At 26.7% G+C, this 19,736-nt stretch overlaps 1 protein-coding gene across 1 annotated transcript in view; it reads right to left on the bottom strand.

The window, feature by feature from the left end:
- The window catches only part of LOC129962825 (uncharacterized), a 424,996-nt gene that overhangs the window by 61,155 nt on the left and 344,105 nt on the right, over nt 1-19,736 (bottom strand). The window contains exon 2 of the mRNA XM_056076824.1: nt 15,091-15,274. Within this exon, the coding sequence (XP_055932799.1) occupies nt 15,091-15,274 (184 nt within the window). The remainder of the gene's footprint in view (nt 1-15,090; nt 15,275-19,736) is intronic.

The raw sequence follows: 19,736 nt of genomic DNA, 5'->3' as shown, positions 1-19,736 counted from the left end.
TTGCTAAATTCATCGGCAATTTTGGGGATAATTACTCTTGAATCCATTTAGCATCTATTAAGAAATATCTGTATTTTCTGTGATGATAATATCAGTATAGAAAATTAATAATACAGATTCGTAACGATGTCACCACACACACACACACACACACACACACACACACACACACACACACACACACACACACACACAGTTTGTTTTGGAATAAAAGTATTTGATTTTATTCGTAAACTTTGCACTTAAATGTCAATTAAAAATAATTTAAATTTCATATAGAAAAAATAAATCTCCGAAATTTAATGGCACAAATAATTTGAGTTCTGCAACCGAAGTTTATTATTTTTTAATTTATTATTTAGCACGCAGTGTTTTAACATTAATAATTGTTTACAAAAACAACATATATTTCAGAAAAACATTTACTTTCAGTAACAATCTTTTCAATAATGGATTTTTCCAAATGAAATTTATAATAAATCACAAGAAACTCTTTAGTTGAAAAAAAAAAGATTTCAAATGCAATTCTAAACTAATGGTAAGCAAAATCTAATATAACGTTCGAAGAATATAAGAATGCTTCATATTTTTGAAAGAATGGAATGGAGCAATGCCAAATTAATCCAAAAATATAAAATTTTGCACCAATTCCAAAAAGCTCGAAAAATATGTTTTCGAATAATTTATTTTGCAATTTCAAAATCTTTTCATACGAAACAATTCGAAATAAATTATTGTTTCAAGCTTAAAATGTATTATTTAAAGGAATTTATTCTTCATAAATGGATTCTTTCCATAGAATTCAATTCTAGCTTTCGAAATTATTGGAAATCTAGAAAATCATTTTATTGAATAAAAGTTGCAAACGATTTTAAGAAGCGTGAGAAGAGAAAACTGATTGCAGATAACTATTCTTTAGATAACTAGATTTTAAAACTGAAATCTTGATTGAATTTTTTGAATGTGATATTTTACAAAATTTTCTTTGGATTTCTTGTGAAAAAATAAGAGTAAGAAAACTGAATAAATTCTTAGTAATATTATTAACGCTAGCAAGTGGTTTTGGAATAGTAGCTTATGTAAAACCATCTTACTTGAGTTGTTTAATTCGGATGACTTTTTACAACAGCTCAACAAATCCCTTTATCCCTTTTGCAGAACCATTATTTATTTATTTTAAATAAGCACACTATAGAGACTGACTCTATTTACAGAATGCTTTTATCAAAAAAAGGCAACAACAACAAAAAAAAGGAATACTAGCCCCAAAGAAAATTAAAACACACATAAAAAAGAAACAGCAAAGAATAAAGAATTACAAAATTCTAAATTATATGCAATGTTCACCTGTTAACACATACTTCTGACTTTGTTAGTGTTTATTTGTCTAAATTTTTACATTTTTTTTCTGTATCTCTAGACAGTATGTTTGATGGTATAATAAAATGTTCGTTACTTTGATTACAGAAAGAAACACCCAACTTTAGTAATTTTACCATATTGCAATTCATCAGTTTTGCCATGGCAGTTTTGTTGTGATTCCGTCAATTTCGAATTAAAGGACGTTTTGCTATGTTTCTTTAAAATAGTTCCATTTATTGAAATACTGGAACATTTTTCCGCAATATAGAACCAATCAAAAAATTATGCATATTTTAATTTAAAAAATAATTTTTTTTTATAAAATATGGACTTTTTAAAAAATTTTTCGAATTTCTTTTTAACCTCTGGAAATGGAATGAAAAATGATAGAGATAACTTTCTTACAAAGCGAAAACAAAATTAAAATTTCTTTTATTTCAGGTTAGATATTTAACCATAAATATCTTTTTAGGCAGTTTTTACGAAATTTTCAAATACAGTTCAATTTTAAAAAAGAAAAAGTTTAATTATCTTTTAACTTTCATCTTCACTTATTTAAGGAAATTCCGAAATATATTGATTGAGAATTAATTTTTTTCTGGAGTGAACATTTGCTAGCATCTCTCTTAAAAATAAAGATCAATTTGTGTGTGTGTTCCTGTGTGGTTTGAAGCTCTACAAGTCAGGCCGTTTAACTAAGAACTAGCATACTTGGTTCATACGTATTTGTTAGATGAGATTTGCAGATAGGGGGAAATGCTTAGTAATTTTAATTAATTAAAAATTAAGCGAAATGACGATGTTTCTACCATATTTTCTGAAAATATTATAGCACAAAAATTATTTTACATCATTTTAAAATTCAAAAAATATATTTTCAATAAGACGTAATTGATATTTGAACAATTGTTTTTACAATTTTAGCATTTATGTTTAAAAAACCTTTTTGCCTAATTGCCAGCGATACATTGTTGCTCCGAGATTCAAACCACATTCATTGTTTCATTAAGTATTTAATAGTGCGATATATAGCGAATATTTAATATTCTTGGAGTTTACAAGTAATATATATATAAAAATTAAGTTAATTCCTACTTAGGTCAACAATTTTTTTTAGTTTAGTTACTTTTTATTAAATAATTACAATTAATATAAATATGTATATACAAATGACAGAATTACAATATTAACTGGCAAAATTGAGCTTGACGATAAATTTGGCGACGGATTTGGCAACTTTGGCTACCAAATGGAAATTATTGGACAAATTTAATTAATTAATTTATACTTGAAAAAAACTGTATTAACATCAAGTGTCATCCACTTCAAGTTTTAAAAAAATGTATTTGAACTTGAGTGGATAAATAAAAAGTATTTTATTAACGATTGACAATTTGAACAAGATACATATAAAGAGAGTGTGAGCTAATAGTAGGAATTGAACAAGATGAATAAAAAAAAGTGAAGGTCCAATACCGCCAAGGTTTCAAGATATAGAAATATACATAATAGTCCGATGATGTCAAAGAACTGGTTTCGATCAGAAATTTCTTGTATGCAATGAACAGAACATGTATCTAAGACAATTAAAATAGTATCTAAGAACTCTAATCAACTCTAATCATCGGAAATTCAGAATGATGGATATTAAATCATGTCTATATAATTTCCTTGAACTTAAATTTAATGAATATCTGTAGTGAACCAACTAGCTACCAAAAGCGACTTACAAGTATTATTGAAGATATAAATTTTTAGATGATGTAAAAATCACTTTTATGCAAATAATATTTTTGGAACTGATGGTGGAAAAAAAATACAAATTTTGCTTGATTTTTTTATTAATTAAAATCGAATTAAAATTTCAAAACAATCACTACAAGATTCACATTCCAATCCTCTAATGTATATATGAGTCAAATTTGGTACCTCTAAGTTAAATGATTTGGTCTTCAAAACAACAACACGTATAGAAACATACATATTCATCTTTACTATTTGCAAAGATAATTAAATGAAATCAATTTCTCGAACAAGAAAGAAAAATGTATGTGCGTGTCTGTGTATGTTAGCGTTCTATTGGGCCAGATCTCTGGATTTGGAGTTGCGAAATTCGATAAATATTTCCGAATTACACTTTAGCAAATAAAAATATACACGCTGCAGAAAAGTTTTAAAATTTTAAATAATTAAAAATTAAGTAAAATATTGGAACTTTGATACTTTCGGGAAATATTATCTCACTTTCGGAAATTTTGCATTACCTTAGAATTAAAAAAAAAATTATGTTTCAATTATAATATAATTAGCTTGAAATTTTTATCAGAATTGACATATTTAAAAAAAATATTTTTCTTTAATATTAATATTGCATAATCAATGCCATTTTTATTTTTTTCGTCGAGTATTTAATTGCTTCTTAAAAATAAAATGCTTCTACCTTAGAAGAGATTTGGAATGTTAAAAAAAAAAGAATGCACTTCTGTATTCTTATTCGAAAGAATTTACTTTAATACTTACTCTGGCACTAACAACTTAATAAAACTAACAATATAAATTCCAACTTGTAGACAGAAATTTTTATTGACAACCTTATTTCTCCAGTTTTAAAACTTTAGGATTTTCATTTGAGTTTACAAATCGTCTGCACTTGCGAAATCGCCATAAAGAAGGGGGGGGGGGGGGCAGTTAAAGGAAATGAAGTTGTAAATCGTTAGAAATTGAAGCATTTCCTTTATTTCGTTACTGTCACAGAAAGTGAGACGATCAAAGTTATCAGTGGCTTTAGAAAAAGAATTTTGAACTCTAAATAAAAATAGTTGTTTCGTAAGAAAACCAAGATAGCGTCTGTCTTTCAAATTGCTTTTGGAAAAGTTAAAAGAAAGAATTATTGCGCTTTTTCAACAGAAAAGTTCACAGATTTTAAGACTTTATGACACAAACAAACTGAAAGAATATATATATATATAAAAACAAAAAACAAAAAAAAAACAAACAAACAATATGACTCAAGTAGAAAAATATTGTTTTATAATGTAAATCTTACATGAATCAGAATAAATTCCTGTTTTTCAGACATCTCTGAAGTTGAAAACAATTATTAAATAGAAATAATCTTTGTAACATTTTTGTTTTTTCTAGGACACTTAAATTACACTTAATTTATTAAGTAAGTTTTTAGAATTAAAGAGATCTCCTGCCAGTTTCGACGGATATATGTGATTTTGTACTTTTTAAAAGAAAAAAAACAAACAAATACCAATAAAATACAAAATGAAGCATACTATTACAAAACATATATAAACAAATAAATGACTCAAAAAATAAAATAAAAAGTTGAAAAATAAAAAAGCACCATAAATAATTAAAAAATAATACCGGAATATTGGATTGCTGCATTAGAAATTTCCTGTTGTATTTATAGTTAAAATGGAAAATACAATTCTGAAATATCCAATATATGAACATATATTGCGTATTTACTCACAACTCTAAGGTCTTTTTACTTGGAATTACCAAATTACCTCAAAGAGATTTGTAGTGGTTTAGCATGAAAACCAATGGTTTAAAAGATCCCTATTAATACAAAATGTCTAACAGTATTGTTACGATATCTACACGACGTTGACTAGTATTCTGAATGTCGGACAACTGGTAGAGATATCGTACATTATCTTGTGCAAATAGGGATGGTAGATGCAATTATATACAGAGGTACCTCACCCATTCGTAAGATCCGGGTAGTTGAATGATTGTCATTGTTGTATCTCGGAGACAGGAACTAAAATTGAGCCCAAATTGGCATGGCCAATAATGATAGAATCCTATCGGTAGAAATTGCATCTCATCGTTGAAATGGGGGTAAGTTTGTCCTACAACATTACATTGAACTGTATACTACATTGAAGGGAGAGCCAACCACTGAATCGGAAGCTTCTTATCTCCAATACTATAAGTGTTTCTTTTAGTAGGGAGAAGCTGGTATCTATGAATTGGAGGTAAAATTTTGGACACTGTCCTTTGTAATGCTCTCGAAAAGTGTAATTAAAAATTGATGAATTGATAATTTTTTAAAAATTGAAAATATTAACTGTGATCAAAGAGTCTGTTGATGGATTGTCTTATTTTTCCAAGTGTTCTTTCAGATCATCGGGTTCTCTAGGATCATTTCGACCTACAACCGTTACCTCATTTGCTCGTTATTATTGACTTGCCAATTAAGTGTTTTGTTCAATTTGTTCTTAATGACTTCATCAACAAAATATTTCTAAACTTCATTTTTTGAGAGACATACAACTCGTACTATTAAAAAAACCCTGCGTTGTTCTGTTCATTTAAATTTTCACTAAATTTTCTGTCTGTATCTTTATATATTTAATTATATCACAAAAAAGCAGTGTTTAACAAGGAGTTCATTTAAAAAACATGACGCATGGTCAAATGCATGATTCGAAAACCTTAATTGTAATTACAACAGAATTTTAAAAAAAAATATTAAAAGCATGCCCCATACTGAAACACCATCAATGTGAAAAAGAAAGTGGAATATTAATATTTTGAACATCAACAATGAAAAAAACAACAACATAAAATGAAATGTTAGAAGCGACAATGAAAATGATTTGATTGTTTGCAGTTCAGTTTCGCAATTGTCTGTTCCTTAAACAAAGGAACAAATTGCAAAATAATACTTAAATTATTTTCCTAAAAAATAATTGAAAAAAAAAACATTATTTGGCAAAAAAAAAAAAAAAATTAAAATTAGAAACATAGTTTTTAAAAAATTTAAAATGATAAAAACTTATTTTTGTACACTAATATTTCCGAATGTTATTGCCGAAAATGCTAAAATTTCGTTCCATTTTTAAGATGCACATACCCATCCTTTAAAACATATACCTGCCAAATATAGCTTTCCAATAAAGAGTGCCAAAACTCACACACATACAGACCTACATATACACATTCATCTTGATAATAGAAATATACATAAATTCATGAAAAATGAATGATATAGATTCATTCTTGCTTAGATCTATTAAATGTAATAGTGTTACAACCATCATGTTCAAATTACAATTATAGTTTTAATGAATAACAGAGTTTTACATTTATTGGGAAATGAAATACATCAATTCTAATGCTGCACAAAAGAGATTATTCGATTAAAATTGGAATATTTCAGATCATTTTTGTGTGTAAAACAATATAGAAATATGAATAATGATGAAAAGAATCCTACTTATAAACATCTGATTGACAACCGTTGTTTCGCTTCGTTTTAATATAAAATCACTTTCATGTTCAATGTCTGAACAGAGAAATCGGTTCCCTTTATTTTTGTTTCCATTACAAACTTTTATTTAACTTGATTTGTTTTATATTTGCAAAAATGGTATCACCTAAACAATATTTCAATCACTATTTAATGCGCTAGAGTATTGAAATATTATGCAATTACACGTTCAGAATGAAAATACATTATTTTAATATTTCAAAGCTTTGTTAGAAATTAATAGAATAATATGATTACATGTTAATTTATAAGAATCATGCACTTATTAGTGCATTTCAGGAAAATCAAATTGAAAGGTACATGCTATTTATAGTAATGAAACATAACTTAAAGACAAAAAGAAAATCAAAATAAAACAAATATCTACTTTTTTAATTAATTAATAAAAAGTTGCTTTTAAAATTTCTTTACATTTATTTTTAATATTTTTATGTTTTAGCTTTTAATTAACTAGAATTATTTTATGTTTAATTTTTTTCAAAACATTATCTCAATTGAAACTATGAGAGTACTAAATAAATAAGTTCAGCAAATTACAGATAAAAATATGGTAAAGCGTGAAACAATACATTTTCATAATAAAGCAAGGTTCTTTGGTTTAAATTAAATTACTTTATAACCTCCTTTTTCAGCTGAATTCTGTAAAGAACATTTTTTTACGGATTACAGCATGGAGAGAGAATTGCAGCTGATAATTAATTACGTCTGTGATAAAACATGGAAAAATATCGATAGTTCCTTTTTTCCTTCTATTCTTGGTTAAAGTTATTAACCTGAAAACCCCATTTTAGCAACTGCGGAAATCCATAACTGCCTCCAAGTTAGCAGAAATCGATCATCTGATACTATCACATACCATATGATTAAACTTTGGCACTTTTTCAGACGACTTTTTGATCTTGTTTTTTCTTCCTCGTCGAAGACAGGAACTTTAATATCGTTTGGAGTTAAAAAAAAAAAAAGATTTTTTTTTCTCGAGTTATTTGTAACTTTGGTATTTCGATTGGTCATTTCAGGTAAAAGAACATTTTGTAACATATGGTTTAAATGCTACCACACATATAAAAAATAGTTACATAAAATGTTTTTAACATGTTGTGGTTGGAAAATGTAATAAGTTAAAATGCTGTAGATTAAGACTATATTGACACAATTTCTATTCATTTTGTTTTATTTCGTGCTAGTAAAGATGGGATTTTGTAATTAACTTTTCCACTAACTTCCTAATCTAATAGAACTCTAAAAAATTGAAGACTTAAGGGCTTTAAATTACTGTATAATATTACAAACTTTTCTGGACTTAATTATAGATTTATCCATGAAGTTCACTTTCATTTTGCCCCATTCGTTAAATTATAGAAAAAATGTATTACAAGTTCGTATAGATATTAAGATTTGGATAATTATTGATATTAAATATGAATATAAATATATTATAAAAAACGTTTTTATTAGTGTATTAAAAAATTCAGATTAAATAGTTTTATGAAAATGTGGATATGCAAGCAAAAATTATAACGGCGTATATTTAAAAATTTTAGATCAAATAAAATAAGAATTTCTATAAAAAATAAACGTTTATTCTAGACTGCAATAAAATACATAAATATCTTTTCATATTTTAATCTCGAGAATTTCGAATTAGTCTTTTTAGTTCTCCATTATAGTATTTTCAATAATTCAACATAAATAATATTTAAAATGGATATTAATTATATGAAACGTTTACAAATATCACAACTTGGTAAATAGCAGAATAACCTTAATGGATATCGTAGGAAAGAAAAATTCTTTCAAAAATATAATAAAATTGTGTTAGAAATTACATTTTAATTAAAAAGAATTTATTTTTATTCCTTTTTTTTTCTTACAGATTCAATGATAAAATTATTGATGATTTACTTTTTTATCACACTATTTAACATATGTTCTTTTAGATTCATTAATTCCTTTTATTAAATTCATTTATGAATCTTACTTTTAAAAAATGTATGATTTTTGCATAACTGAGACAGTATTTCGGATTGACATTTGAAGAATAAAGCATAAATTTGCCGAGATTTTTAAATAAATGTTGCAACGTATCTAAGGAAGATAATATCATATGTTAAAAACAGTACGTATTATAAACTGAAGAATAAAAGTACATGTCAGAATAAGGTCAAGCATTCTATGAATAGTGTTTCGAGGATGTAATATGAATTCTGTAGGCTATATGCAAGAACGTATATTCTGTAGGCTATATGCAAGAACGTATATGTGCTATAGAGAATGCAATGAAACACAAATCTGTCTTTTAGCCATTATTTTGAAGAAAATCAGAAACCAAATTAAATATCAGCTGTAGAATCAGACACTCATATCAGTAATAGAATTTTATACTTAATAATTCATCCGTAGAATCATGAATTACAAAATAAATTAAACAATTGTTGATAAGTGCCAATTCTTGACACTTGTACTGAGCTAATTTAGTTAAGTTATAGTACCTAGGAGACCGAGCTTCGTTCGAGAGTTTTGTTTTTCTTTTTGTAAAATTGTGTTTTTTTTTTTTGGAGAAAATATTTAGACACGGCAATGTTGCTTGTACGACAAGTTCATTGGTTAACAAATAATTGCATTTTTGCTGTGTTGGTTGTGATTCGAACGCATTGATATTCGGATAATGTCATATACCGTCTCAAAACATTTTGAGGTACCAATAGGCTATCATCCTATGGCAGCAATGCAAATCCCACAAAAATTGTTGAGATGGCGCTGTATGACATTATCAGCATGAAATATAAAAAGGGCTCTAATAGTTAGTTAAAAAAAGTTTTTATGTGCGCAAAATCGCATTGTTTCAGGACGGATATCTATATGGATAAACTTGAAAAGTATAACCTGGCGCTGTATGACATTATCAGCATGAAATATAAAAAGGGCTGTAATAGTTAGTTAAAAAAAGTTTTTATGTGCGCAAAATCGCATTGTTTCAGGACGTATATCTATATGGATAAACTTGAAATGTATAACCTGGCGCTGTATGACATTATCAGCATGAAATATAAAAAGGGCTCTAATCGTTAGTTAAAAATTTTTTATGTGCGCAAAATCGCATTGTTTCAGGACGGATATCTATATGGATAAACTTGAAAAGTATAACCTGGAGCTGTATGACATTATCAGCATGAAATATAAAAAGGGCTCTAATAGTTAGTTAAAAAAAGTTTTTATGTGCGCAAAATCGCATTGTTTCAGGACGGATATCTATATGGATAAACTTGAAAAGTATAACCTGGCGCTGTATGACATTATCAGCATGAAATATAAAAAGGGCTCTAATAGTTAGTTAAAAAAAGTTTTTATGTGCGCAAAATCGCAATGTTTCAGGACGGATATCTATATGGATAAACTTGAAAGTATAACCTTATCTAAATATAAAATTTGATTCAAATCGTTAGAGCCGTTTCCGAGATACACGAAATAAATTTATCTATTGACAAGAATTGCTCATTTAAAGTTAAAAAATTAACATCTGGTTTAGAAACAGTAAGATAGTTGTTGAATATCAAACATTTTTAAGTCTCTTTATCACTTAACATACTATAAAACGAACGGAGGAAAGGAAAGAAATTCATTTAAAGATATATTTTTACAGGACGAAAGTTAAAGACATCATATAACTAGTATGGAATACGAAAATCTTTTTCCCATTATACTTAAATACATTACCGCATTATACATTACTACAAACATTTTTAAATGAACATATAGCTTTTTCTGTAATTTAGAAGTCATAAAACTTATCGGAAAAATAGTTACACGAAATTTAATTAAAATATGTATTATATTTTCAAGTTTTAAAAAAATAATTTACAAAATTTATAATCTGAGAAAATAATATTTTAGGAAATAAAATAAAACATGTAAATAAAAAATGACATGTAAAACATGTAAATAAAAAAAAACACTCATTTAAAAATTTAAGAATGTTTAATAAAAAACCATTGGATATTTTTGCCGAATTCGACTTTTTATCGTAGTATCAACTCTAAGCAAACATACAAGAAAGAAACAAATGAAATTAGCAACTTCCAATTTTTTAATATCGTTAAATTAACCTACTTCATTATCTGATTACTCAGATTTGCACAATTCCTTCAAGGGCAATTTTTTAACAATATAGAACAAAATTGAATTACATTTTACAATTAATAAGATCTAAGTTTTCTTAAAAAATAGATAACTCATTTTTATTTTATGATCCCGGTTTGAAATCCTTTTTTTAAACAATCATAAAAATCCATAACTGCTTTCGAGTTTCCAGAAATACATCATCTGATATTAGAAGATATCATATTATTAAATTCTAGAACATATGCCTCAGCGTTCAGGTAATTTTTTCCATCATTTTATGAGGACCGGAATTTTTTGAGATTAGGAAATGGCGAAAGTTTATTCCCGAGTTTTTCGTAACTTTGATATAACTATTGGCAACCGAACATATGTTCACATCTGGTTTAAATCTTGCAAGCAAAGTGAAAAAAAAGGCCAATGTGGGAAATGGTTTCGATTTGCTACGGCAAAGAAATATGATGAAATAAAATGATGGTGTGAAAGGATATATTTTTATATCAAGTTTCGAAGGAAAATATTTTTTTATACGGTAGTTTTATTTTGACTTCGGTGTTTTTTTATTAGAAAAAATAACACTGTCCGAAATTAAAAAAAAATATATATAAAGTGACAAAAACTGCTCGATATCAAAAAAAAAAGTAAAATTAATATATCGTTTAAAAATATTTTATTATTTTCTCATCTATGAAGTATAGAGAAAATAGTACAATCGACAAAAAATTCGAGTTCGATATATTTACATATTTTTATATTTGAGACCTTCCTGGTTTCGAAAAGTGAATTCTTGACATTATGCCTGCCTCTGTATGAATATTTCACCTCAAAAATGTTTTAAACAAAAAGGATGAAATGTGACGTATAGATTTCAATCAAATTTGGACTTAATCCATTCAGAGGAGATCTATATGCCATCCTGTTCCAGTACAAGTGAATTCGATAAATACAAAACGTCAAGTCATATATACATAAAATCAGATACAGAAGTTTAAAATCTTAAATGTAGTTTCGTATCAAATTTTGAATCACATTTTCGGAAGCGTGACCATCTGTCGGTCTGTACTTTTGCATGCATGTAAATGAAATGTATTAAAACAATGAAATTCAATATGAGATAGTGTGACTACAACTGCAGTTCCGTATCAAATTTCGGTTTCAAATAGTTGGAAAAAACATCCGAAATACATATTCAAGCGATAGTTTCAATAAAAATGTTGTATTCACACCAAAGATCAATATTTCGTTAATATGGTTTGTCAGTGGTAATTCAAGGTCTTAACCAAGGTCATGTGACTGCAATTTTAGTTCCGTGTCAAATTAATCGGTTGGAAAAAATATCGCCTAGAATACATATTCAAACAATAGTTGCTGTAAAAATGCTGGATTAGCATCAAAGTATCTATATTTCGTAAATAATGTTCATCAATGCCAATCCAAGTTCAACAATGCTATGAGGAGGGAAGAGGATGAGATCATAGAAAGTTTTGAAAGAAAGATTGTAGTAAATTGATATAGAAAGATTGTAGAAAGTTTCTAGGAGGCTACTCCTGTCGGTTTATAGTATTTGATTTCAATTGAACATGATAAAACCATCACAACTATTAGAATAAAAGAACTAAAAAAAATCAAAGGAGAGTCTAATTAATAATCCAAAAAACATCGTAGACTAATATTGCTACGACGTGTTTGAAAGGTATATTTTTATTTTACTATCTGCCTTTTTCGACCAGCTTGTTGATCTCGAATATTGGCTTTCTGGTTATTTAATTATTAATATTTAAGGCATTTAATTAAAATTTCTTCAAAATATTTGATAAAACTGAAAATTAGGAATTTATTGGAATCAGTCTAATATAAATAACTGCTTGTGCAGATTAAAAGGAATATATACTACGAAATAAAAGAGGAAGTGAAAACATAATTCGGTATTAATGTTCAAAGAAAGCAATGCTTTATCTTAGTTTAATCAATTAGATTTTTTTTGTTTGAGTTTAATAATTTTTTATCAACATGCAATTTATAAAAATAAAATTTGAATTTTATTCTTATGACATTGAAAGCAATATCATGCTTCATTAGATCTTTAAATCATGTAAGTTTACCTTAACCGGCTAATTTGACCTGCTATTAAAGCATACGGATAAATCTGACCAACATGGCAGCAACACTGGCGAGAACTATGGTTGAGATTCCTAAGGGTCAATACCGGCCATGGTACAACCATTCCCGTAGGAAACACGTCTCTCCATCAATAGGAGGGAGCCGATCAACACCGTTTCTGTGAAAACCCGATTGGCGAGAACCAACCATCAGACTGGAAGTTTTTCGTTCTGATCTCTAAGGTGTTCCTCGGTGGAAGAATCATACAAGTTTAAATTACTTTTCTCGGACATAAAAATTCCTAAGTCAAATTTACATTCTTGTTTTTATTTAGTAGTATGCATATTTTTAAAATATAATCGTGCAATAATAGACAATTAGAACAATGTTTTTATTAAAGTATTTCATTTCCTTGTTTTGTCTGTCTTAATTGGTAAATTTTTGTTTCATATTTTAGTTTCTTTAATTTTTCTTTTCAATCAGTTTGTGCTTGGTAGAAGTTTTAATGACTGTCACTGAAATATTTTATTTCATTTCATTTTATAGCTTTTCAGTCTAGAAATATTTTATTGCTTGGGGCTTCAAAATTATATTTTTTTTCAAGCATAACAATAAACACTGGTTTTCCGGATTTTTTAAAATTAGGTTCTGTTAATAGATTTTCGACGTTTTTAAAGTACTTTGTATCTTATTTTTATTATTTACGATATGAATATGCTTTTTACTCTTTGTAAATTAACTGAAAGATAAGATTTTATTTTGTTTTAACTCAAAAGTACAAAACTGTTACAAAAATCGAAGTTTCTAATGCGGTAATTTGTTCAAAGTGGATACTAGATTATAACTAGTTTATTATTTAATGACTGGGAATCCTTTTAACATTAAAAGAAACTGTAGTAAACTTGACGACGGAACAGTATTGTGTTTTTAAGCCTCACTAGTTTTATTAGATTTTAACTATAAAGTAATTACTTAAAAGATTTCACTTCATAATTAAAAAGACAAATGCATTGGCAATCGCTTATTTATAGGATTGTAGGATTGGCCGATTTTATTTATTTCACAAATTAAGCATACTGGATTTTAAATTTCAAATGAAACGAAATTTTACTGTCTGCTCATTTACAAAATGTCTGTTCTTTTCCAAAAAATTTGATTCACAAATATTTTTCACTGTTTTTTTTTTCAACTCTATATTTTACCTTTCTAATAACTGATTAGATAGTAGTAAGATAAGCAAATAACTGATTTTTTTTAATCTTGTGAGAATTGGATGTTGTTTGGATTTGAGGTTTTTGAAGCTACAAAATGCACTGGCAGAAAATTGGAGATTTATCGCTTTTGAGGCATAAATTTTTTGCTATTAAAATGATAAAGAAGGTTGTCACATTTGGCGACTTATATGCAACAAAAAGTTACAACTTGGCACGAATGTCTGGCATGTACCCGATTCTCCTGTATGACCAATAAAGAGTAGGTTCTTAAGAAGTTATCATCCAAAAAAAGTTTCGAAGCTCGCATGATTTTGAGATGAAAAAAAAAAGAAATAATAACAACGTCATTTTCTAAACCTCGAAGTATGCATAATCTGATAGTCACGTGGTTGTTTCAAACCGATTTAAACTGGTTGATTACCTAAATTAATTAAGACAAACAATGACTAATAATTAATATTGTTCTCACATGATAACATGAAATTTACGATAGCAGATTTCAATTACTTATTGATATCAGCAAGATTTCTATGTTATAAAAACAAAAAATAATGTAATCCATTTTTGTATTCATTTTTAATATCCACTGTGACATTGATATTGCTGTTACGTTGGAACAAAAGTAAAGAAAAATATATTTTCTTTTTATATCATACAATACGCAATTTCATCTATTTTTTATATCATTAATGTCATTTATTTAAAATTTAGGCGGGCAAAAAATAAGACTGCTTTATTTCATCATATCTAAATGTCCATATTACATGCCATATGTAGTTTCTTTTCAGTGATTCATAAGCAACTAGAGGAAAGAGAATCTACGAATGAAAATATAAAAAAGTAAACAACTCCTACAACGAAATATCAGATGGACGTTCTTCAGTTAAACACAATAAAAACATGACAGGCAAAAGCAGTCTTTTCTTCGACGATGAGTTAGACAGTGGTCTAAGTCATCGCTGAAGAATGGCATAAATAAAATGTTAGGAGAGATGGACTCACTGGACAACGAACTGGTGGACATCCTCTGAGGATGTGAGGTTGATGGCCGCTTCAGAGAGAGCGATGGACCCAAGGGGAGGTTTCGAACTCCGGAAATCTTCTTCGCAGCGGTAAAAGAACAGGCGCCAATGTCTGTCATCTAGCACGTAAAATTGTCGTTTGGAGCTTTTGAGTCGGCTGAAAGCTGAAAGGAAAAGAACATATTTTGATTAAAGGCATCGTATGGAGAGCTGTAAAGAACTGGTTTCACCTGTAATGCTATATTCTATTACAGATGGCAAAGTAAAGATTTTAAAAGGGGAGGGGGAAAAAAGAGGATATATTTTGTGAAACATGGAATTTATGTTCTATGTAAGTAAAGAGTAGTGTTACAATGAAAAAAGAAAGATACAGTTTTTGAAATATAGATAATTTTGATTTGTTTTTGTTATGAATAATTTCATATATTTGTGAGATTCCTTCAATTTTTTTAATGCACTTTTGTTGTTTGTTATTTAATTTTAAATATTTATTAGGAGTTTGTTTATTTCTAAACACACCGAATTAAATTTTATTCACATATTATAAATGGATTTATTTATGCTTTCTCAAAATTTCAAAGAAATCACAATTAGCGGAACTCAAAAATTATAAATGGTGGTGCAAATAGATTTTTTTACTCGTTTTCATTATTTATTTATTACTTATTGATATATTGCTGACAGTATAGTTATGATTTGTAACAGAATCGTTATTAATATTATTTATTATTTCATTTTGTAGTAATATTGTGCATGTAGGATGTAAAAGCTCCACTTCAAAGTCTTAGTTCAGGATAATGTGGCTTCCATTCTGAAATCACACAGATAACTTGTTTGAGAAGTGGTGGCATAACATGGTAATACAAAAAAAATATTAGAAAAGTAATTTCAAAAATAAGGAAACATAAAATTGAAGAATAATTATTTACGATTGTTTGTAAAAGTTTTTACTATTTGAGAGTTTTTACATTTTTAATGAACACTTTTACTGCAACTAAAGATAGAATAAAATTTAACTCTAATACGCTGTTTTATGTATTTTTATCATTTCTTAAACATTATGCTTTTTAAATGTAATTACATTTCACTAAAATTTACAAAACGCGAATTCGTCGGATTTAAACAGCAATAAGCTCTTTTTCAAATGGTGTATGTTTATGCATCTTTATTACACACTTTAGTTTTGTTGCTTATATTATTATTAATTATTTTATTATGAGTATTTCATGGCATATAATATATTTAATTTAATGTTATTGAATTGTATCTTTATTATTAAATAGCGACAGTAAAAATGAAATTACAAATTTTTTGTTTCCCCGTTGTATTTTCTAAGGGGGAGAGAATTATTTCTTTATTTAATAAATTATATAAAAATTATAAAAAATAGTTTAATTTATATATAAGAATATTTACTATAATATAATGATATGAAATATTATTTTCTAGGTATTTTAAAGATATCGGTAGGTATTATTAGGTTCGTAGGTATATTTAAAACCCTGTTTGAAGTTAATAAATCTTTTTATGTGCTGCACCAAAAATATAAAGAATATAAAGATATTTTAAAGAATTTGAAAATTTAGGCAGTTAAGATGAAATGTAGAATAGATATAATAGGGGAAATACAGAAATCGGTTTCTAAGTACTTTTAGAAGAACATCAGATTACAACAACAAGATTCTATATATAAAATTTAGAATTTTATAGGTATAAACAAATTATTTTAGATCAAAAATTAAATATTTTATCCATATAAAATAAATTAATTATTATTAAATAATAAAAAAGATTTTGAAATGATAAATTTGTTCTATTCTATTAAATAATTCTCAGTCAAGATTAGAATTTCTCTGGAAATTTATGTTTCTCTTTGAATAATCTTCTAAAAGTCTGAATCGGAAGGAAAAAAAAGACTAAATTTAATCCTAGAATGATTTTTATAACTAAAACTTAATTAGCAAATACCTTTTTAAAAATATTTATAAAATCTTGATTTATTTAAAAAAAACATTTCGAGAAGTAAATTAGATTTTTCTTTATTTTCATTAAATCAAATTAAATTTGACATAAATCTTTTTTTTTCATGAAGAAGTATAAAATCCTTTTTTCTCCCTGATTGCTTCGTCTTTCTGTAATCCATCAAAATTCTTTAAAAAAAAAAAGATTCTTTCGCAAAATCTCAACTTTCTGATTATTCATCTAAAGAAGCAAACTTTTTTTTCCAATTTAATGACTAAATCATGCATGGATAATCGGTTTTATAAACAAAAAATGCAAAATAGTGTTCAGAAAAATGTTTTCTAGGAAATGAAATACTGGTTAAGATTAAGAGACATTTCGACCTTTGAAACTTAAGCGTGCATGTAAGTGATAGAGAGAGAAAGAGAAAGAAAGAGAAATTACAGATTCTTCATAAATAAGCATCGCAGAAAAAGTGTTCTTTGAAAGAAAAGTATTACGAATGGAAATAATATTGTTAGGATATTCCGGTTAATTGATAGTAATTTCTTTTTAGTAGTTAAATAAAACGCATTAAAAAGTTTTTAAAGCCATTTTTTCCTAGTACTGTATTTTGGAAATTAGAAAATACAAAATTCAAAAATTCAAAAAGGTTCTCAAAGTGTTTCAGATCAAAAGGATGATTTTAAAGATTTTTTTTTATAAAATTATAAATTTTAACTGAAAAAATTAATAACTTTAATCGTTATTTTTAGTTTATAAATACAGTTTTAATCATTTCAACAAAAAGTTCAAAATGTCAATACATTTATAGAAAGCATAAAAATGAGGGATTAATTTGAATGGAAGAAATGTTACTTTCGATCGCAGATCGTTGATTTAGCAATTATAAAATCAGGCAAATAATTTTTTTTTATTTTCTTTACTTTATTTCTGTATGCTGTAGATTAGAAATTTATGACAAATTCCATTAAATAGTTTGCATGCTCCTTAGTCTTAGGGGACTTTCAACAAATCATTTTTAAGCTTGAAATTGCGATTGTCATGTGCCACTTTATGCTTGTATAACCATGCGAATTATTTTTATATCATTTTACGCAATATGTGATGCCTAATTTTAAACTGGGAGTGACAAAATTTTAGCTAATACGATAATAGTTTCCCGAGTGAAAAAATGTTCACAAAATATATAGTAAGAAGACTCATAAAATGCAAAATATATTTCACAATTATGTAATATATTCAATGAAAATTTCTTCCATTTGATAAAAGCAGCGGTAATACAAAAGTGTTTAAAAATAAACGATCTTTTCTTAAAACGAACGAATTTTATTTGAAGAAATTTTATCATTACCTACTTCTGAAGTTAATCATTCAATTGTCATAGTTATAGTTATCATTCATATTATCATTCATAATGAATTGTCATAGTTATCATTCATATTATCATTCATAATGAATTGTCATAGTTATCATTCATAGTAATTCATTACAATTGTCATACAATTCAATAATCTTATTAAAAGCATGGTTTTAATAGGAACCCACTCAGAATATAAAAATAAACTGACTCTTCATATCTTAATTCATCAGCATTGGAAGGGGCAGGAGAAAATGAATAGTAGTAATAAAAACGATTGAGTTTCATTTCAACATTAAAATATATTATTGTATAATTTGTTGAGAATATATATTGAAAATTTATTAAAAGAAAAAAAATTACACGGCAAAAAACTTGTATAATTGAAAAGATATATATATTTTTAATTTTTGAAGATTGTAAAAAATAATTTTCTATTATATTTTCAAAAGATATTGCGAGAAAATGCCAATTTTTTAATTAATTAAAAGTATAATTAAAATTGCAAGAATAATCCGATTCGTTCCTTAACGTACCTTCCCACTCTCCGAAGTATGTATATGCAAGTTTAGTTGCTCAAACGGTCTGATCTGTAGACATACATATATTATTTGGTGTATAGATAAAATACCGTTTTCGATATTAAATTCAATTGCCAAAACTTTATTTTAATCCTTCGCAAAAATTTGTAAAATTTTATTTTAATTCTCGTGTAATTCTATACAATTTTTTACTTCAATGGATTAAACTATATACTATAGTTATTCTTTTTTATAAATAACTGCTAATTAAACATTTTATGTGAAAATATTTTTTGTGTCAAAGAGAAGTTCTATTCAGATGCAACACCATTACAAAGCCATCAGTTTACATTGAATAAGAAAGTGAGAAATATTTTCAACGTTGACTGAGACTAAAATGTTGATAAAAATCTGTAATTATTCGTCTCTATTGGGCAGAAAACAATACCGATTTCTGTCAACATTTTAATATGAAAATGTATTACCGATTGTCGCTAGGTTTAAAAAAAGAAAAAAAAATTTGTTAGGTTGTATTGTAATGGCAATTTTTTTAATGAAATCTTGTCAAATTTAGGGAATATTTTGAGTTTTAAAAATAGTACAGTTGAAATAACAAAAACCTGATTTTACCAAGTTGGTTTGTAAACATTAAAATTTTTAAATATCTATACATCCATCCTATTTTAAATATCTATATATCCAGAATTGTCAAATTTTGACTTTCGCTTAAATTGTATTAGAATTGTGACGATGACTCTGTTCAATATTTGGCTAAGAAATATT

The sequence above is a fragment of the Argiope bruennichi genome, chromosome 3, assembly GCF_947563725.1.
Source record: "Argiope bruennichi chromosome 3, qqArgBrue1.1, whole genome shotgun sequence".
Taxonomy (NCBI): domain Eukaryota; kingdom Metazoa; phylum Arthropoda; class Arachnida; order Araneae; family Araneidae; genus Argiope; species Argiope bruennichi.
This window is presented reverse-complemented; position numbering and strand designations above follow the sequence as displayed.